This window comes from Sodiomyces alkalinus (genome assembly GCF_003711515.1).
Source record: "Sodiomyces alkalinus F11 unplaced genomic scaffold SODALscaffold_2, whole genome shotgun sequence".
NCBI lineage: Eukaryota > Fungi > Ascomycota > Sordariomycetes > Glomerellales > Plectosphaerellaceae > Sodiomyces > Sodiomyces alkalinus.
Genome location: NW_021167080.1, coordinates 4,309,696 through 4,337,387, shown reverse-complemented (window position 1 = coordinate 4,337,387; position 27,692 = coordinate 4,309,696). Strand labels below are relative to the sequence as shown.

The 27,692-nt window shown below is 55.4% G+C and overlaps 8 protein-coding genes and 1 non-coding gene across 9 annotated transcripts; 5 read left to right on the top strand and 4 right to left on the bottom strand.

Annotated features, from left to right (window-relative positions):
• Nucleotides 1-399: 399 nt before the first annotated feature.
• SODALDRAFT_322342 (hypothetical protein) lies at nucleotides 400-1,146 on the bottom strand (the record flags this gene model as incomplete). The annotated part of the gene is made up of 2 exons (XM_028609713.1): nucleotides 400-804; nucleotides 895-1,146. 2 exons carry the CDS (start codon nucleotides 1,144-1,146, stop codon nucleotides 400-402), a joined length of 657 nt encoding a protein of 218 aa, XP_028468950.1.
• A 772-nt stretch (nucleotides 1,147-1,918) lies between these two features.
• On the top strand, nucleotides 1,919-5,593 carry SODALDRAFT_376853 (hypothetical protein; the record flags this gene model as incomplete). Its single annotated transcript, XM_028614853.1, has 7 exons — nucleotides 1,919-1,990; nucleotides 2,048-2,085; nucleotides 2,208-2,279; nucleotides 2,446-2,471; nucleotides 2,580-2,609; nucleotides 2,683-2,911; nucleotides 3,012-5,593. 7 exons carry the CDS (start codon nucleotides 1,919-1,921, stop codon nucleotides 5,230-5,232), a joined length of 2,688 nt encoding a protein of 895 aa, XP_028468949.1. The 3' UTR covers nucleotides 5,233-5,593.
• SODALDRAFT_t64 lies at nucleotides 1,941-2,011 on the top strand. Its single transcript has one exon. It is a non-coding gene; the product is annotated as a tRNA-Gly (tRNA).
• A 241-nt stretch (nucleotides 5,594-5,834) lies between the features above and the next one.
• On the bottom strand, nucleotides 5,835-8,285 carry SODALDRAFT_270533 (hypothetical protein; the record flags this gene model as incomplete). The annotated part of the gene is made up of 5 exons (XM_028607720.1): nucleotides 5,835-6,804; nucleotides 6,898-7,503; nucleotides 7,601-7,822; nucleotides 7,893-8,015; nucleotides 8,212-8,285. 5 exons carry the CDS (start codon nucleotides 8,283-8,285, stop codon nucleotides 5,835-5,837), a joined length of 1,995 nt encoding a protein of 664 aa, XP_028468948.1.
• Nucleotides 8,286-11,395: 3,110 nt separating this feature from the next.
• Nucleotides 11,396-14,600, top strand: SODALDRAFT_271880 (fungal-specific transcription factor domain-containing protein; the record flags this gene model as incomplete). The annotated part of the gene is made up of 4 exons (XM_028607799.1): nucleotides 11,396-11,629; nucleotides 11,731-12,241; nucleotides 12,337-13,087; nucleotides 13,190-14,600. 4 exons carry the CDS (start codon nucleotides 11,396-11,398, stop codon nucleotides 14,598-14,600), a joined length of 2,907 nt encoding a protein of 968 aa, XP_028468947.1.
• A 1,088-nt stretch (nucleotides 14,601-15,688) lies between these two features.
• On the bottom strand, nucleotides 15,689-17,764 carry SODALDRAFT_322338 (SNF5-domain-containing protein; the record flags this gene model as incomplete). The annotated part of the gene is made up of 2 exons (XM_028609712.1): nucleotides 15,689-15,784; nucleotides 15,950-17,764. 2 exons carry the CDS (start codon nucleotides 17,762-17,764, stop codon nucleotides 15,689-15,691), a joined length of 1,911 nt encoding a protein of 636 aa, XP_028468946.1.
• A 1,607-nt stretch (nucleotides 17,765-19,371) lies between these two features.
• Nucleotides 19,372-20,407, top strand: SODALDRAFT_330846 (hypothetical protein). Its single transcript, XM_028611307.1, has 2 exons — nucleotides 19,372-19,713; nucleotides 19,817-20,407. Exons 1-2 carry the CDS (start codon nucleotides 19,631-19,633, stop codon nucleotides 20,157-20,159), a joined length of 426 nt encoding a protein of 141 aa, XP_028468945.1. The 5' UTR covers nucleotides 19,372-19,630; the 3' UTR covers nucleotides 20,160-20,407.
• Nucleotides 20,408-20,985: 578 nt separating this feature from the next.
• SODALDRAFT_376847 (hypothetical protein) lies at nucleotides 20,986-26,371 on the bottom strand (the record flags this gene model as incomplete). Its single annotated transcript, XM_028614852.1, has 8 exons — nucleotides 20,986-24,486; nucleotides 24,549-24,663; nucleotides 24,740-24,844; nucleotides 24,916-25,104; nucleotides 25,355-25,383; nucleotides 26,013-26,061; nucleotides 26,157-26,186; nucleotides 26,308-26,371. 8 exons carry the CDS (start codon nucleotides 26,369-26,371, stop codon nucleotides 21,252-21,254), a joined length of 3,816 nt encoding a protein of 1,271 aa, XP_028468944.1. The 3' UTR covers nucleotides 20,986-21,251.
• A 262-nt stretch (nucleotides 26,372-26,633) lies between these two features.
• Nucleotides 26,634-27,572, top strand: SODALDRAFT_376846 (hypothetical protein; the record flags this gene model as incomplete). Its single annotated transcript, XM_028614851.1, has 6 exons — nucleotides 26,634-26,767; nucleotides 27,014-27,044; nucleotides 27,120-27,193; nucleotides 27,240-27,323; nucleotides 27,378-27,428; nucleotides 27,485-27,572. The coding sequence occupies 6 exons, from the start codon at nucleotides 26,634-26,636 to the stop codon at nucleotides 27,570-27,572; spliced, it is 462 nt and encodes a 153-aa protein (XP_028468943.1).
• Between the last annotated feature and the right edge of the window lie 120 nt (nucleotides 27,573-27,692).

The following is a 27,692-nucleotide window of genomic DNA, read 5'->3' as shown; positions in this document are numbered from 1 at the left end:
GGGGGGGGTTTGGGGGTTTGGGGGGTTGGTGGGGGGTTAACGGTGGACAAGACAAGTGCGCCTGCGAGGCCCCGGGATGGGATGCCCTATTTTAGGACCCAAGCTCCAAGTTCCAAGTTCCAACGTCTCGATCTAGGCTTGAATGCTTATTGGAGGATATCCCCGGTCATGTTCAATTGCATTGACAATGTAGGTCGATCTATATATGCGAAGCCATCCTGTAGACCAAGAAACGTACAATGGGAATCCAAAGCAGGAGATCAAGACAATTCGAAAATCTAAGAAATAAATAAAAAGAAAATCCACCCCGAATCACTCATATGCCGATGCGACATGGATGATGGGGGATAACCATGCCCCATGCGCATTGCCGTCGCGGTCCGCACTTCATTCCGTCTTTCAGCCCCAGACCTTGAGGAAACCGGTAATCTCGCCCTCAAACAGCGGCTCGCCCGTGATGGGGTCCTGGCTGTTCGCACCCAGCAGGCGCGTCTCCCAGTAGACACCGAACTCGGCGGACTCCTGCCTCCGGAAGCCCCAAGTGGCGTAACCGCCGGAACCGAGGAAGACGCCGGGCCGCCTCTCGTCGTCGTCAACATTGTACAGCGCATACGGCTCGATGGGCGTCCCCTCGACCTTGTACATGAGCAGGGAGCTGTAGGGGATGTCGGCGGCCACCATGGGCTCCCACGTGTACGACGAGACGCCGGTGGGGACCAGTCCTTGGACGCCCGAGCCGGGGGCCGGGCCGCCGACGCAGCGGAGCGGGTTGGTCGCGTATCCTTGCAGGTCGTTGACGGCCAGCTGGGATTTTTTTTAGGTGTTGGCTAGATCCGGAGGGCGAGGAGAAGGAGAGAAGGGAGGAAGGGGGAAAAAGGGACGAAAAGGACTCACGTTGCCCCAACGAATCTCATGCTGACCGCGGGAGAAGACGGCTATCAAGCCGATTCCATCGATATGCTCACCGGTGCCGTCGGCGTGGACGGACCAGGGCCCGGCGTTGCCCGACGACGCCACATAAGCCGGGAAGGCGGCGCACCCACAGGGGAGCAGCTCAGCCCGGACATCTGGCGCAGCCGAGACGAGGCCGGCGGCGGACAGGGTGAGAAGAGACAGGGCGATGCTGCTGATGGAAGGCATCTTCATGGGTAGGGAGTAGAGGATGCAAGTATAGTGGGTAGAATCGGACAAGCGATGGATGGAATGGATGGCCGGCCAATTCAACTCATTCTCGCTATTCGACCTCGGGCTCTTTATACCTCGAACATCCTTCATCTCTCGTCATTTCCCTGTGGTTTCGAGGCAATCGGCCCCGCGGTTGCCTGGCGCGGATCCTGAACAACGTTAACCTTCTCCTTCTCGTTCTCGTTCTGATCCGAACTTGGATTGTTCACAAGAGTTCACGACCCACAACGCCTTTTTACACTTATTCTGCGGGGTGTAGCATGTTCGGAGTGGCCTAGGATACGAAGGATCGTGAACATTTGGTTTGAGGCCGAAATGATGCCGAACACTTTTCTCGCCATCATCTCCCATGGGGTCATGCTGCCTAAATACGCTTCCTCCGTGACACTCGCCCCTGGTCTTGCAAGGGGCTGGAGGCTGGACCGGCAGAGTTTGCTTCGTACCTATAATGAGGGTTATGGACTATGGGACTTTGGTAGGAGGATTTATGCTATTTTATGCTATCCTCTCTGTATGTGTTTAGTGGTGTTTCGTAGGTCAGAGAAGTGAGCGCTGGATTGAATTGAGCTTTGAAAAAGCAAGACAAGACTTCATGAAGTACCTTATAGGAAATCACGCTTTAGGGCCTAAAGTGCAAGAACTAATATGGTAAAAGAACGAGCAAATACCTTGGGCATCCTACACAGCCGAAACACGGAGAACGAGGTTCCAAACATAGAGCACGTTAGTCAGAATGCTTGTCATGAAGCACATAAGCGTGAATGGTTTAGTGGTAAAATTCTCCGTTGCCATCGGGGAGCCCTGGGTTCGATTCCCAGTTCACGCAGCTTCTATTCATTTTTGTCTTTTTGTACACATCTAGATATTCCTCCATTCTGCCTCTTCCCTCTTCCCCTCTCTGTATTTCCTTTCTTCTTCTTCTTCTTTTTTTTTATTTTTTTTTATTACCTCTCTTCTCAATTTATATTAGAACACATACATACCACTAACAACGAGATCATGTGATTCTGCGGATGACAAAGACGCGAAGAGGCACCAGGCCAGCCCCGGTCCTCGGCTTATTCCGCCCGTCCCAAAATTTCCATGACAGCTACGTACTTCGTAGCTTACCTTATTATTAACGACTTCGTACGAAGTATCGTCAACGCCCCGCGACCCGGTATAACTGTTAACTCTTGGGCCAATTCATTCTCCATTCTCCCTGTAACTCCTCGCAAACACCTACATCCCATCTTATGCCATTTTACTTACCACCTATAGCTTCTCAGCCTTTACCGGTCTCGCCCGTCCGTAGCAGCATGCTCCGTTAATCAACAATCGGCCTCTTTTCCTCCCTCTTGTTCCCAGATTCGCCCTTCGCTTCCAGTGACACACACGCGCACACACACGCGCAGAGAGAGCCAACACGCAGTCGCAGTCCGCAAGTCAATCAAGTCGAGAACCCAAGATCCTTCCACAGAGCATAGATCAAGTCAGACCAGAAGCTACTTTGTCTAGTCAACCCGACAGGCTCTCCAATCGCAGAAATGGCCAAAAAGAAGAATAAACAGCAGTTGGAGATCACCCAAGACAAGGCCGGCGAGACCTCCGCACCAGGACCAGCACCAGCACCGGCACCAGTGCCAGGGCGCGCCTCTGTGTCCAGGCCTGTTCAGGGCCATGCCACCAAGCCCACCGGCAGCAGCCCCACAGACGGCGTCCCTGCCCTCATCATCTGCCGCAACAAGTCAGTACTGCACCTCACCTCGCTATATGCCCGTGCAAGAACCGACCCAAGACCCAAGACCCAAGACTAACAACCCCCCATTTCATCTCTACCCTCGCAGACACTGGCGCTACATCTCCTCCTTCCACGGCCCCTGGCTCCAGATGCCCATCGAAATCCTCGAGACCATCGCCAACGTCAACTACAACGCCCCGCGACCGCGCCCCATCGACCCCGCCGTCCTCTTCGACCTCGTCAAGATCCGCCGCCTCGTCGACGAAGCCACCAACCTCGCCGTCCGCGCCGCGAGCGACACCACCTCCCCCGCCCTCGGGAACCTCTACGGGGGCGGCGGCGGCGGCGGCGCGGGCGGCGGGGGCGCCAAGCTGAGCCGGGAGCGCAAGTTCCGCATGCGCGAGCAGGCCGCCCAGAAACTCGCCCGCGCCTACCGCTTCGACGAGATCGCCTGCAGCGTCGCCACCATGCAGGGCGCCTCCACCCTCGAGGGGATCGGCTCCTTGGTTCTGCAGCGCAACCCCGCCGACCCGGACGCCAAGTACGTCCACTTCTTCCACGAGAAGATCCCCTCGCGCCAGCTCGCCGCCTCCACCAGCCTGACCCCCCTGCGCGAGATCATCGACGCCCGCCCCACCGACCCCGAGACCTGGCGCACCCGTGCCACCGTCCGCATCTTCAAGGAGGATTACGAGGGTGCCGCTATGGATCTGACCCAGGCTCTGCAGGTCCATCGCTTCCACCGCCCGCACCTCGCCTTGGCTGCTGCGGCCGGATCCGCCGTGCTGGGCAGCACGCGGAGGCCGCCCGATGTCATCTTGACCGAGGACCAACAGCCGAGCAGTCTGGAAACCCAGCTCCTCTTCCAGCGAGCTGGTGTCTATCTCACCATCGCATGCCAGCATGTGGCCGCGGGGCTGCCTGATCATCCTCTTGCTGGTCGGAAGAATGGTCAGAATGCCCAGGCCGATGCCGATGCCGATGCCGATGCCGCCGCCGAGTCGCCGCGCGAACTTTCCCCGGAGGACAAGGAAGCCTCGCGCCGCTCACTCGAGCACCGCAAGCTGGTCAAGACATACGCCAAGCGAGCCTTAAGGGACTACATGGGTTACTTGGCCCAATTCGACTACACCCCCGACCTCCCCGTCAAGCTGACCAGGGATTTCACCGAGAAGATCAACATGTCTGCCCAGGGTAACCGCCACCCTCGCCTTCCAGATTCCGGGACCACCCCGACATACACCGTGTACCCTCTCCCGGACCTCTTCAACGCCGTCCCCCCTGCCCATCTCCCCGCCTACCCGCCCCAAGACGTCGTCATGTCACGCAATCGTGGTGGCCCCGCCCCGCCCTCCTCTGCCAGCAACGAGGCCGTCGCCTACCACCCCCTCCTCACCGATGCCCTCCACTCCCTCCTCCTCTGCCACTGCCTCGTCCAGACCTCTGCCAAGGAGCTCCTCCGCCACGCCTACATGGTCGCCCGCCTCGCCCGCCTCGCCGACGGCTATCCCGTCTTCCAAGCCAGCCGCTCGCCCGCCCGCGCCGACTGGCTCGAAGTCCTCCGCCGCGCCAACAACTGGATCCAGCTCACCCCTTCGTGGGAGCAGCTCTGCGCCCCGGCCCCGCTACCCGCCTTGGACGACCGAGGAGGCGACGGCTCATCATCATCATCATCATCATCATCATCATCATCAGCGCCGCCCAAGTCGCGCCTCCATCACCCGGCCCCCGACCTCGCCGCTGCCGCCGCCGCCGCCGCCGCCGTCACGCGCGGGAAGGCCGCGGAGGAACCCCCCCTAGCCGTCGAGGAGGCAGACGAGCAGCAGCGCCGCGAGCGCATACGGCAGCAGGCCATCATGGAAACATTCGAGGACGACCGCGTGGTCGACGAGGCGACGTTCCGCGCGGCGGTGACGGCCCGGCAGAACCGCGCCGAGGCGGACCATTTGGAGGAGCAACAGAAGCTACGGAACGGCGGGACCAACGGCGCTGGCGGTCCGAAGCCCTCGTCTGTGACGACGACGACGACGACGACCCGGGGCGAAGGCGCCGCTGGCCCTTCATCCTCTTCTCCTTCTTCGTTAGATCAGTACAGGCAAGGAAGTGGCAGCAGTCACTTGCAGGGCCCCGGGTCGTCGACCCTCCGCCGCTGGAGCGTGGATGACGGCCGCGAGTATCCCATCCTCACCGAACGCGCAGCTGCCGTTGCGCGCTGGGTGCTGGAGGCGCCGGCCGGAGCGGGGTTGACGCGCCGGAAGAAGAAGGGCAGTGCCGCGAAGAAAGAGAAGACCGCTAAACCTGCGACCTCCGAGGAATCAATTGCCTAGCCGGATGACGCAGGTGTCCAAATACAGCGTAACCGTAATACGATAAAACAGCAGCGTAGATGGAGTAGTTGATTCTACTTGAATGGGCATCTAGATATGTCAACAGTGTGCCACGAGATGAAGTGTATTTGAACCAACTTAGCCTGTTACACTGGTCTTGCTGCTGCTGCTGCTGCTGCTCTGCTGTCCAGTGATATATTCGCTCGTCGCCGTGTCATTTGATTTACCTGTGGAGGCATGAACAAGTTTGGGGCCCTTTTGCGTCTATCCATCTCTTGCCCTGAACACGGTAATACGGTGGATGATAGATCGAACCATAGTCAATGTGCCCAAAAGAACAGGGGTAAAAGGCGCTTTCCCCTTGAACGCCTCGTTCCCTTATTTATGTTCGTACCCTGTCAACTTGTTATCCAAACGCTCCCACAAAATATGGTATACGGCTGATATACCCCGACATGATGCCATAATGGGGACTCTCTTCCGTGCTTAGATGAAGAACTCAAAAAAAAGAAAGAGAAGAAAAGAAAAAAAAAAGGATTTAAGAAAACATGGCATGAACCCTGGCCTCGCCCTTTGCACATCATAATCACTGCATGTCCATCTCATCCCGCCCAATGATATTTTGGTACGCCCGGCGGCGGCGCCTGGGACATGGGTCCCGGGATCTGAGGCGACCTTCTTGCGCCAGCGCCTGGGTTTGGGGTCAACGGTTGTGTCTGGCAGTGCTGCATTTGCTGCGATTGCGATTGCGGTTGTTCAATCATGCGCTCCCGCACTCGGAGCCAACTCCATAGCTCGGCCGAGATGCCTTCGAAGCTCTCTTTGAGCGGCATCGCATTATACCACCGCTCACTGAACTTTTGCAACGTCTCGACTACCTGTCGTAGGCAACGCAAGCTGCGCGATACGTTGCTCTCGGCAGGCAGCTGCCTCGGAGGAAGGGGAGGGGGTGGCGCGGCCCCTGGACGAGTGATGGGGATCTGCGGAAGCGCGCCGGAGAGAAGGGCATCGAAGCTGTCTTTGAGAACGGTGACGAGTTGGGTGGCAATGAAATAGACCTTGAGAACATCGTGATACGTGTGAAAGGCCACATCGCCCGGGTCGCTGCGGTGGGCGATGGCATGGATCGAGTTCACATAGGCGATAGCATGCTCGAAGATAAGAGCCCGTGTGTAGGGAGTGAGGTGGGGCGCTCTTGCTGACGGGGCGAGGCAGTAGACGTAGCTGTAGCGAAGCTCGAGGTCGAAGAGCTCCCGAATTGGAACCGGGAGTGTATGCGGTAGGGACTCGCTCCACTCGCGCATGTCGAGACACATCTGCCAGATGAAGGCGGAGGCATCGAGGAGCGGGGCGGGTTCGGACTGGAACAGAATTTGGTACCAGTTGGACTGCTTGCGACGAAACTCGAAGAACAGTATGGCAGGCTGTGCACCTTGGGGCCCGGCGATAGCGCCTTCCGGGATGGAACTGCGACGCCCTGAGGTCAGACGACCGATAGAACTGCTCGGGTAGTCCACGCTGATCGAGTCATCTGTAAATCCGAATGCGCGGGCATGCGCCATGCTGATGGCTCTATAAGGGGAGGTTAATAAAGGTAAAAGAAGCGAAGCGTCTGAGACAAGCACGACGATGGGAGGCCCATCCAGATGGACGATGCGAACTGACCTGTCGAGGGAGTACACGCAGTAGAATAAAGCCCTGCGCATATCGAGAGCCGCAGTATCGCTGACTTGATTCGGCGGGGGATCCTGGTGGAAGCCCATGTCCATAATGGCCCGACAAGCAAAGCCGATGAGGTGCCAGCTGTCAAAATGAGCCGGGTCCAGCATGGAGTACTGGGTGAAGAGAATGAGTGATTGTATCTGGGCAACGTAGCCAGGCGTCAGTGCGCCGTCAGCGTAGGGCAGGGCCCGGGCGGCAAAATCCACGGCTTTCTTGTAATACTCGTCGTTCCCGCTTCGGCTCCGGGCGACGTAGCCGATGGCAAGGACCATGTAGGCCAGCCAATAGTCCGAATCTTGTACGACGCGGTCGTCCTGATGGTATATGTCTTCTAGGACGGTCAAGAGCTTCGTCTCCGAGAAGCAAGGGTACAGGGACCAGATGTGCGTCATATAGTACTGGACAATCGGTTGCGTCTCGTGGCGTGGCGGCAATGGATCGGATGTCATCTCGGGAAGATTGTCGTTGGCCGAAGCAGCAAGGACGAATAGGCCAAAGGACATGTTGCTGATTGAAGGTTCGAAGTCGCGTGAGGTCGCATCGACGGACCTAAGCCGACGGGGGTTAGCCAGATGCGAAGGGGGGAGTGGCGATAGGCCGTTGAAGGCTGTATGAGGGCCCACGAAAGGTACGGGTAGGAGCGTACAGGAAGCCAAAATCAGATATAAGAGAGTTTATATGGGCATCTTCTCGCTTCCTGGCGGCTTTACGATGAATGGCCGCTCGAATCTTGGCCAAGGAGTCCTTGCGATCATACTGCTGGGGCGCCTCGTCGACGTCGTAGAGGTTCACAGAGGCTTTTCTAGAACGAGCAAAGGCCAGACGGCGTTCGAGCTTCTCTATCCTCAGTTCCAGCGCTGCGACATAGCTGTGCAAACAGTTAGCCTCCCCAGGTCGGGTTCGAGGTTCGACTCGGATTGAAAGTGACAAGACGGTACCTTCGCTCTTTGCCACGAGCGAACTGGTCATTGGCACTGGAACACTCGTTCTCGCGACCGGCCTTCTCACAGGCGGTGCATGCTGGCAGTTTCCCATCGCACTGGCAGACAACTCCCGTCAGCCTTCAACGTCGTGGATTCCCATAGCTTAGCTTAGGATCCTTCTTGCGAGGAGTAAAAGAAGCAAGAGACGACAAAGCAAAAGAAAGTGGCATGATAAGTACCTTCACTTTGGCAGCTCGACCTGTACGGCAATCCGTGGTTAACTTGACCCTCATATAACAGATGGCACATGGCTTGGCGCGGAAGGGGCGGCAACTCACATCTTGAACATGCGGACACAGGCCGGGAAACGCGCAGCAGCGGGTTATCCGAGAAGCTTGATCTCGGCATGGTACGGGACGAGTCACGTGGCGGGGAGTGTTTAGTGACCGAAAAACAAAGAGATGGTCGGCAGGAGGCAGATGACAGAGAACGTGACACTGGTGAAAGTCTGGTAGGAAGGACAAGACGACTATCGAACACGGCAGACGGACAATTCTTCGTGAGGATGAGGTGCGATAGCTGGCGTCAGTATCGGCGGCGTGGGCAGCAGTAAAAAGGCAGGGGGGAAGAAAAAAAAGACCCCCGACGGGGAGAGATGGCAGCCGTGAGGGAAGACGCAGTTCACAATAAGCGGGGCAATGCGAGTCGATAGCTGTGTGCGTTGTGCGACAACGGTTCGGCCGGTACGAGTTAATTGCAACGACGCCTCAAGGTGCTGTGAGTTGTCAAGTTGGGTCGGAGGGAGGCAGATGGAGCGCAATGGTGTAGTCTCACGCGACAATGGTTGCGTACAGAGGGACGGGATATTGTTTCGCGCAAGGTAAATATGCGACAAACGCGAGGTTGTTTGGTGTTTGGAGCGATGACGAAGACGTGCGAGGAGATTCTGGGGCGGCTGCTTGGGGCTGAGGGGTAGGTACAGTTGTAGTCGGATTGGATCGACAATCCAGCCTAGGTACACAGGCGCACAGGCGCACAGGTGCCCCGCTGCCGAGCTTCCGCCTCCGTACGCACGCGGCTACCTGGTGTGTGCGTCGCTTGGGCGGCAAAGGGGCCGCGGCAGAAGGGTGAAGGGTGACCGCCTGACAGGGCTGAAGCGTACGTTGTATTAAATTAGGGGTCGGTCAAGGCAGCTTGACTCGAGGTTCTAGAATAGGTAGAGATGGAAAGGAATGCAACAGTGGGTCGTAGACGAGGTCGCCCCAGGTTGCTGACATGTATAGGTGTTTTCGAGCTCGACTGCCTTCGTAAATAAAGGCTGTCGAATGAATCGGTTGCTCCTTGTTGTCCAAATCAATGCTGGGGCCGTGCCGTGCCGTCGCAAGTCGTCACAGCGAGCGAGATGAGAGTAGACCGAGAAGTAATTTAGGCCGAGAAGGGAATTGGTCACACTCGGTTGATTGTAGTAGACGAATCTGGCGAGAGAACGGAGCCATGATAAAACGTTAGGTATTGGTACAAGGGAAGATCAAGATCGATGGTGATTCTCAAGACTCAAGACGGAAGGGAGTGAGTGTTGCTAAATTTAGTTGTCAGCCGGATTTGACCCCAAAAAGATGACCAGGCGAGCTCGGACCAGGCAGGGCACAGGGTTGGAAATGAAATAACTGTACAACGTATGTATCCACATCTATCCACAGCCTGTGGTCGTGGATTCGTGAGTGATGGACATGGAAGTCTGTGGAAGGTCTGAGTCGGAGTGGAATTGTATTGCCAAGGTTGACAATGACAAGCCTTGTTTTGGTCCATCGAGACGAGCCATATCGACAGGGCATGGAAGTTCGGGAATGACAGGAGGTGTACGGAGTATCTATATTAAGCCCTAAGGGTAGTTGTCGAGTCGAGAGGCATACAGATGGATTGTGAGCGTTTGATTCTTGATTCTTGATTCTTGATTCTGGATAAAGATGCAAAGATAATGCTCAAGCCGTAAACCGTACGGAGTGGGAGATGCAGTGAGGTAAAAGGAGCTATCACGATTGCTGGCAGAGAAAGCGTGACTCGTGAGCGGCTTTCTGCTTCACGTCATGTCACGGTATTATGACCCCGTACTCCGTACCTGCGTACACATGAAACGAGAAGGAAGGAGTGATCCACAAGCCCAAGTTGAGGTTTGGAATAAGCTTCCAAGAGCCGAACCCGTACCTGCGCCTTGGTTCCTCTTTCCCAATCCTGTTCAAGTATGACTAGGTACTTACTTCTCATGCAACGTACCTTAGACTAAGGTATCTAATTATATAGGTACCTAAGGTAGGTAGGTACGGATACACCAAGTATTCCTCCCGGTCTTCAGCGGGGGAGCTTCGGAAAAGAAGAAGAAACTGGAGAACCCCACTAATCATAACGGCCCTTCGAGTTGAGTAATACCTTATTCCTATTTTTATCGACTGGGACGTCTCTTTCCTCTCCAGATAGTCGCACGGTAAGGGGACCATTCTGCTCTCGCCGTGGGGCCTAAGTGATATGTATACGTACTGTGCATAATTAAGTCCTTCACGGACAGACACCGTGGTTGCTTGGAATCCACGCCAGATCCAGTCATTTCCCCCTAAGGTAAGGTACAATACCTTACGTGTACTGCGAAGCTCTTACCACTTCAGCCCTGATGTACCTGCGTCGGAAATATTTTACATGACCTACAGAAGTACTGCACCGTAGTGGCTATTCCCAGACCGACCGGCTTCTGGTGGTTGTGGTTGTGGCTCGGCGCTTTCCCAAGACCACAAAGCCCATGGAGTACCAGTACTTGTCTCAACCCGCTATGCACGTCCCTCGGGGCTAACTCCACGGCTATCTTAGGTACTGTACTGCTGTACTGTATCCGTACCTAGGTAGGTCGCTGTCCATACAACAGGTCCCCCCCAATCATCTCCATTACTTGTCGAACGGTCCTTCTCAACTCAGTCGAACAGCACAAGTTCTCCCCGCCCCTCCCTGCGCCCTACCATCAACATCTAATTCTACTCCGTACCTACACTTTCAAACAGCAACATCACCTCGAGCTAGCCGTCCGACCTTTCAAATTTCGCCTCTCAGACACCTCCATCGAGCTTAATCTCCTTGAAAACGACTTCAACCAACTTATACAACTCGGCTCTGTGTTCCAGTTTCCACGAGGCCCCGACATTCCAGACCCCCACCATCTTTCGACGTGTGCCATCACTTTCTCGAGCCTTAAGACTGGCTGCAGCCTAACATTCCCTATTTTTCTCCGTTTGGGGTGCTCGATCCAAGGACCCGTCGTTTACCTGTCATCGACGCATCGTTTGGCAACCATCCCGCCCTTTCTGACTGTTTACGCTCATTGTCGCACGAGGAACGGGGCCCCTTAAGCTCAACCCCTCAGACCCCGAAGCTCCGTGATACCCAAGTCCTCTCTGGTTTATATCGGCCAACCTATCGCGCCTCGTCTCTCGTCTCGCCCGGGGGCAGATTTTGTCCCCATCACCTCGTGGGCCATGAATGCCGCCGACATCTACCGGCAAGCCCCAGGCTTCAATGCCTACCTCCCTCCTGGCCCACCAGCTGCACATCTCCCTCCGCAACCCTTTTCCTATGCAGCACCCCGGTCTGCGCCCCCGATTGCCGCTCCTCTTCAACCCCGAGGAAACCAGCAGCTCGACGATGACGATTCTTCTTCGCATCCCGCTCGCATCGCCCATACTCTAACCGCCTGCTGTCGTTGCCGTCAAGTGAGTTCCATATCCCCCCCCCCCTTCTTCTTCTTTCTCCCACTGGCTCTGACAGAGAAACCCCCCAACTTAAACTGACCATGCGTCTCTCGCCTATCTAGAGGAAGACGCGATGCGATCCCACCCTTCCCCGCTGCTTGCCCTGCGAGAGGTCCGGCTCCATATGTGAATACTACGACGCGTCCAAGGGTCGCAAGATTGGCCGCAACTACGTCGTCAAGCTCCAGGAAAAGGTCCGCCAGCTCGAGGCCGAATTAGCTCAATACACCGACGAGGACAACGACCGGCCCCGAACCAACGAAGATGTCGTTCGTCCAGGTGGCCTGGTCCGTCTTCCCGGTTCCGATGAGCCCCCGCGATATCTCGGCCCGAGCAGCGGCATCGCGATGACCCGCCTCGTCATGGAGCAGGCGAAGGCTTTCACCGACTCCAAGCGCATCTCGGACCTCATTCCCGAAGTTCGCGCCAGGAGGCAGACCCGCATGCAGTCTATTGTCATGACAAACCCCGTAAAGCGGAAGAAGAGCTATCCCATCACCAGCGCCCACCCGGCCAAGACCTTACCCGCCCGCCACGTTGCCAACAAGCTCGTAGATATCTTCTGCCAGCGCTGTGAGTTGGCCCCTCTCCCCCCCCTTCCTCCGCCCCCGCCTCAAATCAAACTCGCGTGCCTCGTCGTCGTCGTCGCTTACACGATTTGGTGACAGCCCAGGTTTTTTGGCCCACTTTGCACGAGAAGCTATTCGTCCGTGACCTCGAAGCCGTCTTTTCTGGCGACTCTGATCCCCACAAGAACTTCGTCTGTCGTATGGTCTTCGCCATCAGCCTCCAGCAGCTCGGCCTGCACTATGCTGGTCTCGCCGACAGTTACTACCTCGCTGCCATGGACCATCTTGAGAAGGTGGTCCGCCCGAAGGATGTCAAGACGCTGCAGTGTCTGGCCCTCATCTGCCAATACTCCCTCTTGACCCCGACTCGCGTTTCCGTTTACTACGTCATCGGTATGGCCACGCGCATCTGCCAGGCCGAAGGGCTCTGCGACGAGAAAACCATCTCCGCCAGCTACTCCATGGGTCTGATGGATCCACTGACCCTGGACATGCGGCGCCGGCTTTTCTACATCATATCCTCCATGGAACTGGGTCTCGCCTACAGCATGGGTCGCCCGAACGGGCTCGCCAAGGGCGATGACTTCATGGACGTCAAGCCCTTTGCCCCAGCAGGCGACGAGCACATAACCGAAGAAGGCATTCTCCCGGCCCCGCCCAGTGAGAAGAAGGTCATTGCAATTCATTTCTTCAGAATGCGGGTTCTACAGTCGGAGATCAAGCGAATCCTCTACGAGAAGAAACGGCCGGAGCCGCGAAATGAAACCCATCCGTGGTTTGCCAAGATGGAGAAGGACATCCAGGACTGGATCGATGGCTCGCCGCAGAACCCAGCCTGGTGCAAAGCATGGTTAGTTCGCCCCCCCCGTCCCGAGCCCGTTCGCCTCTCTTTATGCCATTTCTTCTCCCAGCTCTCACCTCCGCTAACCTAAACCTCGCCGTCTCTCCCTAGGTTCACCGGCCATGCCCAACAACTGCGCATCTTTCTCCACCGCCCGTCCCCGCAGGTTCCCAAGCCCTCAGCGCGGGGCGCCGCGATTTGTTACGACGCTGCCTCGTACATCATCAACTTGTCCAAGTTCCAGATGGAGAAGTCGGCCACCGACATCACCTGGATTTTCGTTTCAAATCTGTTCATGTGTCTGAACACCCTCCTGTGGGCTGTCTCGTACGCCGACATTAGGCGGGCACATTCCCGGGAGGAAGTGGACGAACTTATTCAGGTGACTCTCGACATTCTCGACCAAGAGCCGTGCTCCCAGCGGTGGCCGGGGTCCTCGGCGGCCTCTCACTTGTATTCCATCATGGCCAAAGCGTGCCTGCAGGTCTACGACGACGCGAAGGAGCCGCCAACAGCGCCTCCGAATGCCTTCTTCGACGTTAACATGCCCCGTGACGCCGACCTGTCAGCAGCGCCGGGCACGCCATTCCAAGGCAACGGTAATTCTGGCGCTCCGCAATTCGGGGCCGTCTTCAATGCGACCCCGGAAGCAATGAACGCCTTTGGCTACAACAGCAACCAAAACCATCCCCCACACCCAACCTTCCGGTCCAATTCCATCTTCATGAGTCCCGCCTCCAACGAGTCGGGATCGGGTCGCCGATGCTCCGCGTACCCACCGGAGTCGCCCATGGACGACTCGACTCCGCCGGCCTTCAATCCAGGCCGTTTGCCGACGTCGGTGACGCCGGGCCCCAATGGCACCGTGAACGCCATGCCCACTCCCCCGGAATCACTCAACGCGTCGATTCGTTCAGTCGAGACGCCGGGTAGCGCGAGATCCACAGTCTCCCCGCCGTCCGGGGCGCATTCGACGCCGACCATGGCTCACTCGACGCCCACCATGGCGGATTCGTCTCCGGCTATTCCAGGGCCCAACATCGTTCACCCCACGACCACGAACATGTCACCTCCACCCCCTCCGCAACCTAAAATGCCTGGCCAAACCCAGGCGCCTCAACGCGGGACCACGTTCGTCGTGCCCCCGGCCCCGCAACCCAGCATTCCACAACGGCCCCTTCCTTCCGACGGTACCATCGACTGGTTCGCCCCGCCGCCGCCATTTATGTCGCCATATTCTTTCAATCCGATGAGCAACAACGGCTTCTTCAACGACGTTCAGATGAACGGCTTCGGCAACGTCCAAGGGGCCGGACTGGGCTTGGGGCCGTTCAGCAACATTGGTTCCTTCTCCGGTCAGCCGGTGGGCTGGAACCCGGAGCGCCACGGCAGCCTGACACAGGAGCAGCAAGTCGAACTTATGAACGCGTTGGAGAATGAAGGACTGGGCGAAATCGACGCTTTCTTGAGTATGGATACGAACACCACCCCTGGTATCCCCACGAGCAATGGCTGGTCTTGAGCGGCTATTGAAGGGGGTCCCATGTCGCAATACATTTATTTCTGTGCAATTTTCTTTCGGGGTTGAGATCCGGGTCTCGGTTTCTGACCCTTTTTTTTTATAACTATTAGAGGACGGGAAATTTGTTATGAATGGCCTGCATTCTGTCTTTCTTTCTTTTCCTGATACCAACATGCATCAAGATGGGTGGGATACCACGGCCGGAACAGGGAGGGACTGAAGTCCTTGGTTTAGAGGAGTTGGATGGTGATAGTCACAGTTACGGCACATACAGCACCTATGGGTTGAATCAAAAGTTTCCTGCAAATCTTTGCCTCTCTTCTTTTACTTCGCGGAGATGGACCTGTGACCTGACCTTGGGTTTGGTGTTTGCCTGCCTCATGGACCCCCCCAGTGTTGAGATTGTAATTGGCAACTTGGCAGTTTGAGGCTGCAATGCACATTCCACTGCGGCCGCCTTTTCCTCCCTGCATCCTTATCCATGGTTTTGCTCGAGGAACGCGACTGTCGAATTTAATCTGTTGATGCTGGATTGATTGATGTTTGCTTCATCGGGGCTGTAAGCCGGAGCCCCCCCCGAGAAAAATGTTTGTCTCGGTGATGTTGAGATCCGATGGATGCTGGAGTTGTCACCTCCACGACTGGACCGTTGAACACAGACTTCCTGTCGTAGAAGGCGCGTCCTGCGTTCCCAACGCCTTCCTAACGTCATACTGTAAATGCAATGTAAGAATGGGATAATACAGTGGCCTTATTCTGAAGTTTTCCGCCATTTAGGTATCGTACAGACAGACCCCTTGTCGTCTCCCGCGGTTCCGCTTAAACGCCCTCGAGCTCCAGACCCCGACCATGGCTTCTCCGCGTACAAAGAATACATTACCGAGCGAGAAACGCATGCCCATTTGTCTCCATAGAGCATGGCACCGGGCCGGTTTTCAGCTGCATTCGCCCTGGAACCGTCACCAACGAACTGCCCGGGCGCCGTGTATTCGCAGAATTGCCTACTTCCCTTCGTTGATACGCCTGGCGTATCGTCTCTCTCTCTGCCCCAAGGCCTCTCTCACTTGGTGACCATTGACTTCCGGCACCTACCCTGCGCGCACAATGGCCGTGTGAAGATTCTTGGCCTGTGACGGCAGCACACGGTATCGCTCCCAGATGAAACCGCAGTTATTGCATAGTGACTGGAGTTGGGCATGGCAAAGTTAGCGGGACAATCATCACTCCATAGCAGGTACAAACTGGGGGGGGAAAAAAACGAGAAGAGCGAAGGAGAAAAACAAAAGGCAGGGAGAGAAGAGGGAGAAAGAAAAAAGAAAAAAAAAGAAAAGAAAAAAAAGGAAGCGTACCCTCGGCCTGTTTGGCCCATCTCGCACAGCCCAAGCGCTGGTCCCCTGGATCCCGCAATGGTCGCACCTCCAGGCCATCCTTTCTTGCTCGGTAAGCGTGCCGCCACCACCCCCGCCATACCCCACATCCGGGGTCCCACGGGCACCCGGGGTTCCGGACCTGCCCACGGGACTCAAGCTGCGGAAGCGGCGCTTCTTCTTGGTGCGCTCGCCCCGTCCCATGCGTTCCTCCTCCGTATCGACGACGACGCCGCCGCCGCCACCAAAGCCCGCAAAGGGCAGCACGCCGCCGCCGACCAGCCCGGCGGTGGAGCTGAACCGGGCCGTCTCGCGGCGCAACCGCCGGATGGCGCGCTCGCGGTCGCCCTCGCGCTTCTCCAGCTCGTCCTTGGTCAGGGTCTCGACGCGGGGCTGCCACGCGTCGCCGAGGGACTCCGGGTCGTACCGCCACCCGGCGTCGGCGCCGTGGGCCGCGTCGTTGGCGATCTCGGCCTGCCCGCCCCAGCCGCCGACGAGACCGCCGGCCTCGCAGGCTTCCTTCTTGAGCCGGAGGACGGCCTCGTAGATGGCGTGGGTCATGGCGGGGACCCACTCCCCGCTCAGGCCGAGGTCGGCGCACGTCTGCTTGGCGAAGGCCTCGGCGGTGCCTGGCGGGTGGAGGAGCGACCACTCGAACTTGTCGGTGTAGAGGGTCTGGGCGAGGGTGATGTTGAGGGTGATGATGCAGCGGTACGTGTCGTCGGGGTTGTAGTCGTCCGAGTCGGGGGGGATGGCGGTCGCTTGCGCTGTCACGTCGGGCACGGAGAGGGCGCTCTTCAGTTTGGAAGGCGTGGTCGCCGTGGTCGCCGTGGTCGCCGTGGTCGCCGTGGTCGCCGTGGTCGCCGTGGTCGCCGTGGTCGCCGTGGTCGCCTGGCCATTGGCGTTTTCCAGGGGTGTGTCGGCGCGGCTGGCCCCACGCTGCTGCTGCTGGTGCTGCTGCTGCTGCGCCGCCGACGTTGGCGTCTTGTCCTCACCTTGCGCGGCAGCAGGGGCAGGGACAGAGTTGTTGTTGTTGGCTCTCGGTGTGCCGGCAGATGCTGGTGCTGTTGTCTCGTTGGGGCCCGAGGACCGGGTCTGGGTATGAAACAACGGGTGCATCGCGACGCCGGCATACTCCTCAAGCTGGGTGCGGATCTGCTTGCTGATCTCCTGTATCGCCTGGTGCCTATTAGGCAGATCCAGGTCCTGCACCAGCACCTGAGCAAAATAATCGGTGGTGACGGCCGACTCGTGAAGATTCCAGAGGAAAATATCACGCAGACGGTACGGCACGGTCATCTCTCCCGGCCGGTATTGCGGTAGCGACGCGTCATAACCGGGCGTAGGAGGCCACGGCGCAGCGGGTACGAAGGCCGGGACCTCGAGATTGATGCGCACCGGGACCAATGTCACGGGGAGAGTCGCTTGGTAAATATTGTGAGCGTCAGTCCTGGCAAATCGACCCTTAGCGAACCAGTCCCTCCATATCCCTTGCGTCTCGACAGGTTCGGCGGTGTCTTTCCCGAACTTCTCCGCCAAGTCTTGCCTGTTCGGCGTATCCTCCTTCCGTTGGTTTCGTAGGCTACTCGGCCTGCGGCGACCGTCGTCATCGTCATCGTCGAGATCGTCGTATCCATCTTCCGCGTAGTTGATGATGGTGGTGCCGCGCTTGGTCGTACGGGCGATGGGGCCAGAGGTGGCGGCCGGAAAGACGGGGGTCAGGAGCGCATTGTTGTATGTTCGCATTCGAGGCGCATATGTCGACTGACATGCCTGAGGCTTTTCTCTAGATTCCATCTTTTGGCTACGCTTTGGTGGAATCCACGTCACGGCATGTCGGAGAGCAATCTTGGCTGTCTAGGGAGACCGACCAACCGGCGCAGGGGCGTTAGCAGACCCTTTGGAACCGCTTTCACAGAAACCAAATAGATAAACAGTCGCCAGGTGTTCTGAACTAGCGATTCGTGTAAACAATTGGAGATAGACGCGTTGTGGGCGGAGAATAATTGGAGGACTTTTGTGAGATTCGGTTCCCCTTGTTCGTCGTGATGGTCGCGCGATGGGATGGACTGATTGATTGATGGGAATGGGAACATGGAGGAGCAACCGCGTCGGAAAATCCTTACGTGGATGAGAGGTGGAACGAAGTACGTACCTGTCATACGTGATTACCTAAGTGATCCTCACCGAGGCACCGAGAGCGGGGAGGGGCTTATCACCGAACCCGCTGCTCACCGGAAATGCCGAAATTTAAGCGGGACCCACAACGACATCAAGTCCTCGATGCTTGCCCCTGAACCCCGGAACACAAGCCGCACCCATGGATTGAACTGAACCAGTGTATGCGTCAAGGTAAATCCAGACTTTCCGGCTTTTCAAATTAATTTAATTTTGAGATAAATTTAGCTTTCTTTTGCCCTAGACTAACGCGTTTACCGAGCCTCTGACCAATAAGTCATCCAGCTTGGCCCGGAATCCTATACTGCAAGAGCCCAGTCTACCCTTTTTCATTATCACCTCACCTTCTTTTCACCTTCACCTTCAACTACTTTCACTTTCACATGCACTCAACTTTCCTTGGCCTTACCTCTCTCCCTTGGCCCTAGTCGGGAAGGTACGTGAGGTGAGTACAGCTTGCCTGGTAACATTGTCAAGCACAGATAGTCACGTCTCACATGCGCGCCCCTGCTTTCCAACTCAGGTAGGCACCAAACACAACAACAAGCAAAGTGGAATTTCAAAAAGAGCAGTCAAGCATTGAGGTAAAAACAAGTATCAAAAATTGGGAAGTTGCTTGGGAAGGGACTATGTTTGCATAATTCTTTGATCTGTAGTCGGATTGAAGGGTGTCTTGTAGCAGAGTAGGTGTTTGTATATGACCTATACATCGGTTCGCAAACCATTGTCTAGTAGAATGTCCCTTGCAGACAAGAGAAGGTAGTATTTAGTCTTATAGATATCTTGCTATATAATAGATCCGCTCTCACTTTCACGGTCATATTAACCAGTACCGTACATTATTCTATTATAATATCTATCTGCTATTACACCCGGTATGTGCTTGATTCCTTTATAATAGGATTTTATTCTCTGTTTATCTGCAGCTGCATAGTTCCTAATATCCGCAGGGAAGTAGCGTTTTGGTCACAGCGCACACTGCTTCCCTTTATAATCTCTATCTATCGTCATACCTCACCTCCTCCCTTACTTTTCTGTCACCTTCTTTCCACTTTGACCTGAATCACCACATTGTGTAAGTCTGTAGGTCGAGTAGCAGTTTGATAGCCTCACCGAGTCTGGAAGGAGCTTAGGTTACTGGTCCAACTAATAAAGCAGGAAACGAAACGTCCTCTTTCCTAAAAAGCTAGAGTATTATCTAGAAGCAAACTCATCTGAGTGATCTCGCTCGCTGATCCAAGTTCCTCAGGAAACCCCCTCATAGCATAAATATCTCCCGACCTCCCCCTTGAAGCCTCAACCTCTCTCTCTGTTCTCTCGGTATCCAACAGTATTCAGCTTTCGACTATTACAAGCATCATCTCTCTCAAGCTCTCTTCTAAGCTCTGCTCTCTATCAATACACTCTTAGCAATCATCTTCCCTTTCGTTCTGACAGCTTCTCTACTACTTCTTCCCAAGGCTCTCAACCAACTCTCCCAACACCATGCTCTTCAAGGCTTTCCTCGGTGCCACTATCATGGCCCTTCTCGGTCTTGGTGCTTCCGCTGCTGCTATCGATGGCAACAAGTAAGTTTTCTTCTTCTCTTATGGTTTCCACTTCTTCCCGAGTCGTCCTCTTTACTTTCTGCCGTCTTCGTATCTAACCATTCGCTCTTTTCCCTGTTTCTAGCATCGGTGAACTCCAAGCTCGTCAGGACATGTTCAAGGGTCCTTTCAAGGGTGACCTCACCTTTTACGACACTGGTCTCGGTGCTTGCGGTTTCAATGATACCGGTCGTCATGGCATTGTCGCCCTCTCCCACCACAAAATGGGTACTGCCTCCAACAACAACTTGAACCCTCACTGCAACCGCCGCGTCCGCCTTCGTGCCAATGGGAAGACTGTCGAGGGCATTGTTCGTGATAAGTGCATGGGATGTGCCAAGGAGGACATTGATGTCAGCCCCGACATGTTCGCTGCCCTTTACGATCTCGGTGTCGGTCGTGCTCGTGTTACCTGGGAGGTCATCTAAAGGGTCAATCTTCTCTGTGCGCGCATATACTGTTATGTTGCCCACGTTGGACCTTTTTTTTCGTTTCTTTTTGCCGTCATCACTGAAAATGAGGCAAAGAAAAACAACCCTTTTTTTGTAATCGCATCAAAACAATGCGGTATCTTGGAGCGGCTTAGGAGAGATGGCCGGCCTCCTTTTGTACTTAGTAGTCAGTTCTCTTACATCGGCCTTTGTGGCCTCGACAATTAACTGACTTTTTCGTGATCACTGAATACGCTGCTTGTGTTGTCTGTTTCTGGTGTTAATGGATTTCGCCTTTTAATGGTAGGCGGCCCGGTGGTTGCTAGCCATGTAATGGGCCAGAGCTCAAATGATAAACAAGACTAAGACGCGAGTGTATGGGCTTAGATAATGATAGCTGGTTTATGAGAATCACTGCAAATATCCTCTTAAGAACAGAAATCGGGAGCTGAATTTCTGGTAAGGATGAATATCTACTGTTTATTCCTCTGCCCTTTAAAAGCTAGGAAGAAGGGAGAAGGGAGAAGGGGGAATGGTGTAATGGATAGGCGAGTAGATTTCTCACTATGTCTTTATATAGACAGGTACAGAGAGTGGATGGCTTTTCTGTCCATCTTAGTTGTGCTATCCCTTGCATACAATAACAAGTCTTTCTAAATTCACTGGGATAGGTTGTTGTTACATATGGTCAGCCTCTCGGATACTGAGACCATCCTTACTGCTGTTTGTTCGCTTAGTTTCGTTGTCTCTGATTGCTTTCCACATACAGGAATATGCTTGCAGAATATCACTATGCAGAGACAGAGAGAGAGAGAGAGAGTGTGTGTGTATGTCTGTAATTTCTATTCGTTCATTTACGAGTGTCCTATTGTCCGTCTATTCTTTTGTTGTACCTTCCAGCATAATTGACTTACCTTGCTTGTTTGATTTTTGCTGTTCCAGTGGTGCCACACTTACCTATCATGATTGGTATTTGCTATACCACAGAAGGAGATGGGGGGTTGTGTGGGTGTTAATAACAACAAGTGTATAGATCTTACTCACCTTGTATCTTCCACCCACCTTACCTGCCTGTTCTTTGTTGCCATCTCACTCGGGTATGCTGGCTAACAAAGCCTCAAGACGTTCGTACTCTTCAGCCGAGACCGGTGGGATGAAGTCCCGGTTGACCAGTATCGGTTTCCGTTCCTTACGACTCTCGGCAGTGGAAACGACCCTGCTGGAGAGCGCGATGCGTTCGGTTTCGGTCGGATTCTCGATGTCGAGGGGCGCAAACAATCTAGACCGGCGCCACCAAAAGTCAGTGTCCTCGTCAGGAAGTCCCAGGGCGCCCATGACGACAGGAATAAACTCCGTACTGGCGCGGCGGTCCCAACGCTCACGGCCCTGCAGCGGGGCCAGAGTCCTCAGGAGCTCGCGGATCTCCCTGGCAGGAGCGACCTCCGCCTTGCGGACCATGGCGACGCAGAAGCGCGACCAGCGGACGATCCGCTCCGGGTCGAGGCAGCCGTCCTTGTGACGGAACTCGATCGTGCCGGTGAGGTCAACTCGACCGTCCTGACCTGGCTTCCGTCTGATGCTGGACACCGACAGCGAGCACCGGCAGTATAAGTGATCCGAGATGGCGCTCTCGAGCTGGTTGAGTTGAGTGGAGCTCACCCAGATGCGCCACATGGCGGCGCGGAGCTTCTCGTCGAGACCGTCCATCGGTACGTGGGCCTCCAACTCGCGATCGCGCTGCGTCTCGGCGACGGGTGGGTCGTCATCAAGCGCGGCCCGGGAGTTCCTGTGGATGGGCTGGAAATACTGATTGTGGAACCGCGTCGGGGGCAGCATGGCCGCCATGACGGGCTCTATGAACCAGCATAGGCTGATGACGCGCTTCACCGTGCGGTAGGTCCAGCGGCCGTTGTGGGTGGAGACGTGGACGTGCAGGCCGCACTCATTCCCAATCATGGTGCGGATGTTGTTGCGGAGGTAGCACACGCCGCGGACAAAGTCTCGGTAGCCCGTGCGGTTGGCACAGCCGAGCGGGCCGGCAATCTCCATGCCGACTTCGCCCGAGTAGCCCGGAACCGGGCCGACCATGAGGCTACCATCCGACTGGACGCACCAGGCTTGAAAATGGGGCCTGATACCGGGCTCGAGGAGGAACCCGCCCGCCTTGGCGCGCATGGTTTCATAGCGCTTCGAGCCGGTCACGTGACTCCAAATGTTAGTGGCGAAGAAGCCTCCCTTGGTGAGGATCTCGCAGACACTATCACGGGTCTCGTTTAAAACATAGTTTCTTTCGAACCAGCGCTTATCCTCCGGCGAAGGGTCCTTGAACACGCCGTACGGCAACGGCAACGTCTCGTCGTTCTTACCGTAAGGGAGGAAGAACTCCAGCTCCACGCCGAAAGTGTACTGGGGCGAGGCCGGAGTGCTCTTCAGCAGCGCTCCTAGGTTAACGGCGCGTCGGCGTCCGAGGCGTGCCACCTCCGGGCTCTGGGGGTAGCGGCCGCGGGTCTCGTAGTAGGCTGCTGTGTTTCGGGAGACCAACTGGCGGAGAAGCTCATACACGGTCAAGGGGCCGACCCCGTTGCCAGGTGCTGCAGGTGCTGCAGGTGCTGGGGATACAAGCGGGCCGACTCCGAGCAGTTCGCGATGGACATCGGCGTTGGCAGGTATCAGGCGTCGGAGAATGCCGTGGAAATGCTCGACGCGGGAAGAATGGCCGATGGAGGCGAGCGCCAGGCAGACGCGGACCCATTGGGTTATCGCATTAACATCCATGGTGCCGGCGTGCTGGGCGAATTGAATGCTTCCTTCGTGGAGCAGGGGATCGAAGTGGTAAGCGCCAGGAGGCATATCAACCAGCCCGCCGTTCGCACGACCACGCACAACGCCCAACTTCTCAACGAGCTCCGGCAGCGTGCGGGGGGCTTCCAGCTTGAGGAGCTGCAGAACATACCAGGAACTGAAGCGGCCCGAGGGCATGCTGGGTTCTTCCAACATTTTGACGCTCATGGGAACCGCGGCGCCGGCGTCGAAGAGGTCGGGCACTTCAATTTTCTTATACTGGAGCTGGTCGAGGCCGAGGAAGCCTTCCGGATAGAAGGCCCTCGTGCAGGCGAGACCCGGGGTGACAGGGGAACCAGGGCCACAATGCGGCGGGTGAAGTTCATCGAGCAAGGGCGATGCGGCCCAGAGGAAGCGGACCAGCCGCTTCAGGTAGGCGACGTCAAACTTGTCGTCACCACCACCGGGCTTGACGTCGACGCGTAGCCTCGTAGAGGCGTTGACGCCGACGGTGTAGGTCTCCTTGATGATGCGGACCAGTTTGCGGACGGACTCAATAAAGACAGAGAAAGCTGTGGCGTTGAAGAGAGGTGAGCGGACGGCAACGCCGGTGAAACGGTCATGGTCTATGGTGGCTTCTGGTCTCACCTCCAGCGGCTTGACCGGGGTGCGGACGACCCAGAGACCCGGACCGAACTGCCCTTCGATGTCACGGCTGAACTCGCGGTCTAGCTCTTCGGAAGAGGATACGGAGGGTATATCGTTGGCGTGGAGGTGGCGTGCTATCCTCACTAGGATGTTGTTAGTCACTCGATCAAATGCGTTGGTGCCCCGGAGGGACGGATGGGGGTTAAAGGCAACGTAGGAATCGGGGTTGTCCATCACCCCGGTCTTTTCCTCTTCGATTCCCTTGAGTAGGTGTTCATCAAGTTTCAAGAGGAACTCGATTTCGACGTGAAAGGCCAAGGTAGGAGGGGAAGCTTGCGGCTTCGGCATCTCCTCGGAGGGAGATATCTGCATTGGCTCCGTCGTGAACTCGCCAAGATGACGGCCAGGAGGGTCAAGAGTAGGGTCTGCGTCGGAGTCGGAGTCCTTGAGTTTGAAGCGTTGAAATACCGGCGTGAGCGGAGGTATCGTTTCCTCTCGCGGCTGCTCGAAGGACGAGTACATGGTCGATTCTTCTGAAGGAAGATGTTGTTCCGGGAAGGAACCTTGCCCTCCGAAGAGGGCTGGTCCCGAAGGGAGACCAGCGCGATCATCTAGGTGCTGCTGGTAATGGGGATTCTGATTCTCATCCGAGTCGCTAGAATCGTCGAGCCTGAAGCGTTGCTTCGCAGGGGTGACGGGAGTAACGTAATCGTCAGAATCAGACATGCTTACTGCTTTGTTCAAAGGCGTGTTGCTGAGGGAATTGGTGTCGAGGGTGATTGATTGATTTGATACTTGCTTTACTTGTTGTTGTTGTTGTTGTTGTTGTCTCTGACTTCTGGATGGCATATCGGGAAGAAAGGCTTCTGCGACCGTGAATTTATATGACCGAGCTCTGGATGCAGCCATTGTGGTTCAATGTTCTCGTTCAGGGGTATATTTGGACAGAGGCTGAACAAAGGAAATGGTCCGAACCAAAGAGCGTAGACTGAAAGGCCGAAGAGGAATATGGCATTGTATGCCCCAGAACAAGGGCCAGTGTCGGTGTCCTGAATGAAACTGGCCATAGGATCTACGACTCAAACAAAGACCGGCGCCCCCCGGGTCAAAGGGGTTGTTCTTCGAGAATGCCATACTATCAGACTGACTGGTGAAGGGTTCAGTACAGACAAGAGACGGCGACCCTGATAGTTGTTGCCAGTGTTGGATCAATGGTGGAAGCGGCCCACGCAACCCACGCAACCCACGCAGCTCTAGCCTTTCGTTCGGTTAGCTGCAGCGTCGAGGGAGAGTACCAGATTCGTAGAATCCCAGATTCCCGGACCTCGATCTTCTAGCTTGAAAGCTGAGCTGGGAATGGAAAAGGATGAAGCAATGACCTGCCTCTCCGGCTCGAGCTTGTGTCTCAACGTGCGTTCAACGCGGGGGAAGCTGGGGCCTTGGTAGTGCTGGGCTACCGGAAAGGAAGAAGGCCCTCTCCAGGACAGCTCCGGGCATATTTTGGAACGGGGACCTGTTGGTTCGTGAAATGTTTCTCCGAGGTTCGTAGTTTGTACGGGAGAGAGGGCCGGCCAGATGGACAAGAGAAATGCATTCTCCAGTTTTACCGCTTGTTGTATCCGTACTTCTGGCAGGTAGTAAGTACCTTAAGTAGCAGGGGAAGTTGGCCCGGTAATGCCGCCCGATTTGCGCGAATGACGGAGTACTGAGTACTTAGGTAGAGGTGATTCACACGCCGCCACCTATGTACTATATACGGGTACGTCTGAACCGTTTGCGGTGGGCCTGGGCGCTTGGACAGACGGACCATGTACGATGTACACAGATGGAGCATGGGCTGTTGAAGTGAGATAGGTACCTAGGTATACAGGAGTCAGTACATAAGGCACCTTACTTACCTTAATAAGGTACCTTGATAAGGCAGGTTGTTACCTACTTTATGTAACCGCCGTAGTCATCCCCGCTGGAGTCTGCAAGCTAAGATACCTTACCTCAGGTACCTACCTAAGGTAAGGTAGGTAGGTAGTATGATTCTGAGATCGCGGCAGGAAGTATAGAGTATATATATGAAAAGTACAGGAAGCTATTCCCGGGGAAGTGGCATTCGGAAGTGGCATTCGGAGTCGAATAAAATGTGTGTGGGGAATAATACTCCGTAGTTAACTTGAGACGAGTTCAACGCTCAACGTCCGGACATTCCATCCCCTCCCCCTTCCCCCTCCTCTCCTTGTTTCTTATCACTACCTTAGTTATTACTCGCGGGGTCCTGCCCTTTCTACATCCTTTCCCTTATTCGTACCTATCTTGGCTTCCAACAGATAGGTAGGAGGACTTGGATATCGATAGGCAAGCAATGCCACCAGTCAGAAGAAGAGGCTTACTCCATAGTCATCCCGGTAAACGCCCGTTTATTACGGATACGTCGTGGCAATCGAGTGGCCTTGGGTGGCTTTCTGTATTGGTCGTTGCACTACATAAATACACGCCATGTCAGCATTTTGACTCTGCAGAAGACCTTGAATCGTTTCCTTTCGCTGATTTCCTGCCCACGCTATTCGTGTGAACTTCCCGGGGCTAACAACGTATGGTGAGAGGCTGATTATGACAGAAGTGATTCTTAATTTCTTCCTTCACTCCTGGTCTTCGCCCTACCGTTCTCTCCCTTGGCTGCATCTTTCTCTCTTTTTTTCCCCATCCTCCTCTCTCGTCTCTTTACCTCCATTGCATTCCTGCATCCGAGAGCAATTTGTTCGTCTGGTATATTGAGCAGCCGACCTCATGCTAGCTTATATTACCTTAGTTGAGATAGCTAGCGTTGGTTGGCATGTTAGCTAATTACCAGGTATGTACCTGAACTAGGCGGTCTGTTTTAATACACTCACTAAGGTACCTTAGGTACTCACCGACAGCTGTGCCTGGGCCTGGCTCCCTCTCGCTAGGTACTTCGTACTCTACCCCAAAAGCGGATCTGCGGATATCTGGGCGCGAAAAGGGCAGATCCCGATGCCCGCCGCCCAGACCCCCTAGATTTTCGGGGGAAGAATGAGATCCCGGTCCTTGTCAGACCCAGCCACGAACCTCAAGGGGAAAGTTATCAATCTCGCAAGACCAAACCCTGGACGGAAGAAAACCGACCAACAGAAGCTTCGCGGTGGACACTACACTGCGGTAGCTGTGTCTTAATTACTGTATCCGTACGTTTTTGTATTTTTCTTTTTCTTCTTCTCTTTTTCCCTTCCTTCTTTTCTCCGTTTTCCTCTTTTCTCCCTTCTTCCTTCCCTCTGCCCCTCGACATATATACGAAGTACATCACATCACCCCTCCGCCCCCTTTTTCTTCCCATTTTTTTGCTCGTCGTTTCATACGGTATTATTATAAGGTATCTAACCCTCAGTCTGTCCTTGTTCTGAAGCTTGTCCCAGTTATATGTCCTTTGATCAGACCCTTGAGAGTGTTAGTTGCATATGTTTGTCTTTATTTCCCCCTTCTTCTCATTCTTCCGCTAACAGCTTTCCCCTGTCAGCTTAGTGTTTTCGGGCATTCGATTATCAGCCCTACTACTCAGACCTCGGCCGTACAATTTCCACCATCAACAATACCCCGTACGTGTACGATCATACGATAATACCTGACAGTCGGCGGCCTCAGCCCTGAGGGAGAACACGATAATCCAATTGAGGCCTACTTCGTTGTCTGGGCGCCAGTTCTGCCCGCTCATACGGCACAGCGCCCGTTTGCAATACCTCAAGATACCTTATCCGATCAAAGCCCAGCCACGGCTTGCAGAGGCGACGAAAAGGCGTTGACCATCGCCTCCGAACCTCCCGGACGAGTAACGTCAGATCATTCCCAAAGGTCGCCCATCTGCGGAGTACACAACAAACAACACCAAGCCAGCTGCGTCAGCTCAGCTTCACTGCCTCCAAGCTGTCTTCAAATCGGACCACAGAAACGGAGAGCTTCAAGACCTTGGCGCAGTAATAGACTCCTCTTTTTACGTGCTCCCCTACGTGAGCCGCCCCCACCCCACTGACCGCCTACCTGCTGTGCCGTAGTACAGTATCCGTACGAATCTCATCACTGAAGGGAACCACCCACCAA

Coding starts and splice junctions, on each gene's coding strand:
- SODALDRAFT_330846 (XM_028611307.1), top strand. CDS start 19,631: ATGCTCTTCAAGGCTTTCCTCGGTGCCACTATCATGGCCCTTCTCGGT. Junction 19,714..19,816: donor GCTGCTATCGATGGCAACAA/GTAAGTTTTCTT, acceptor CCCTGTTTCTAG/CATCGGTGAACTCCAAGCTC.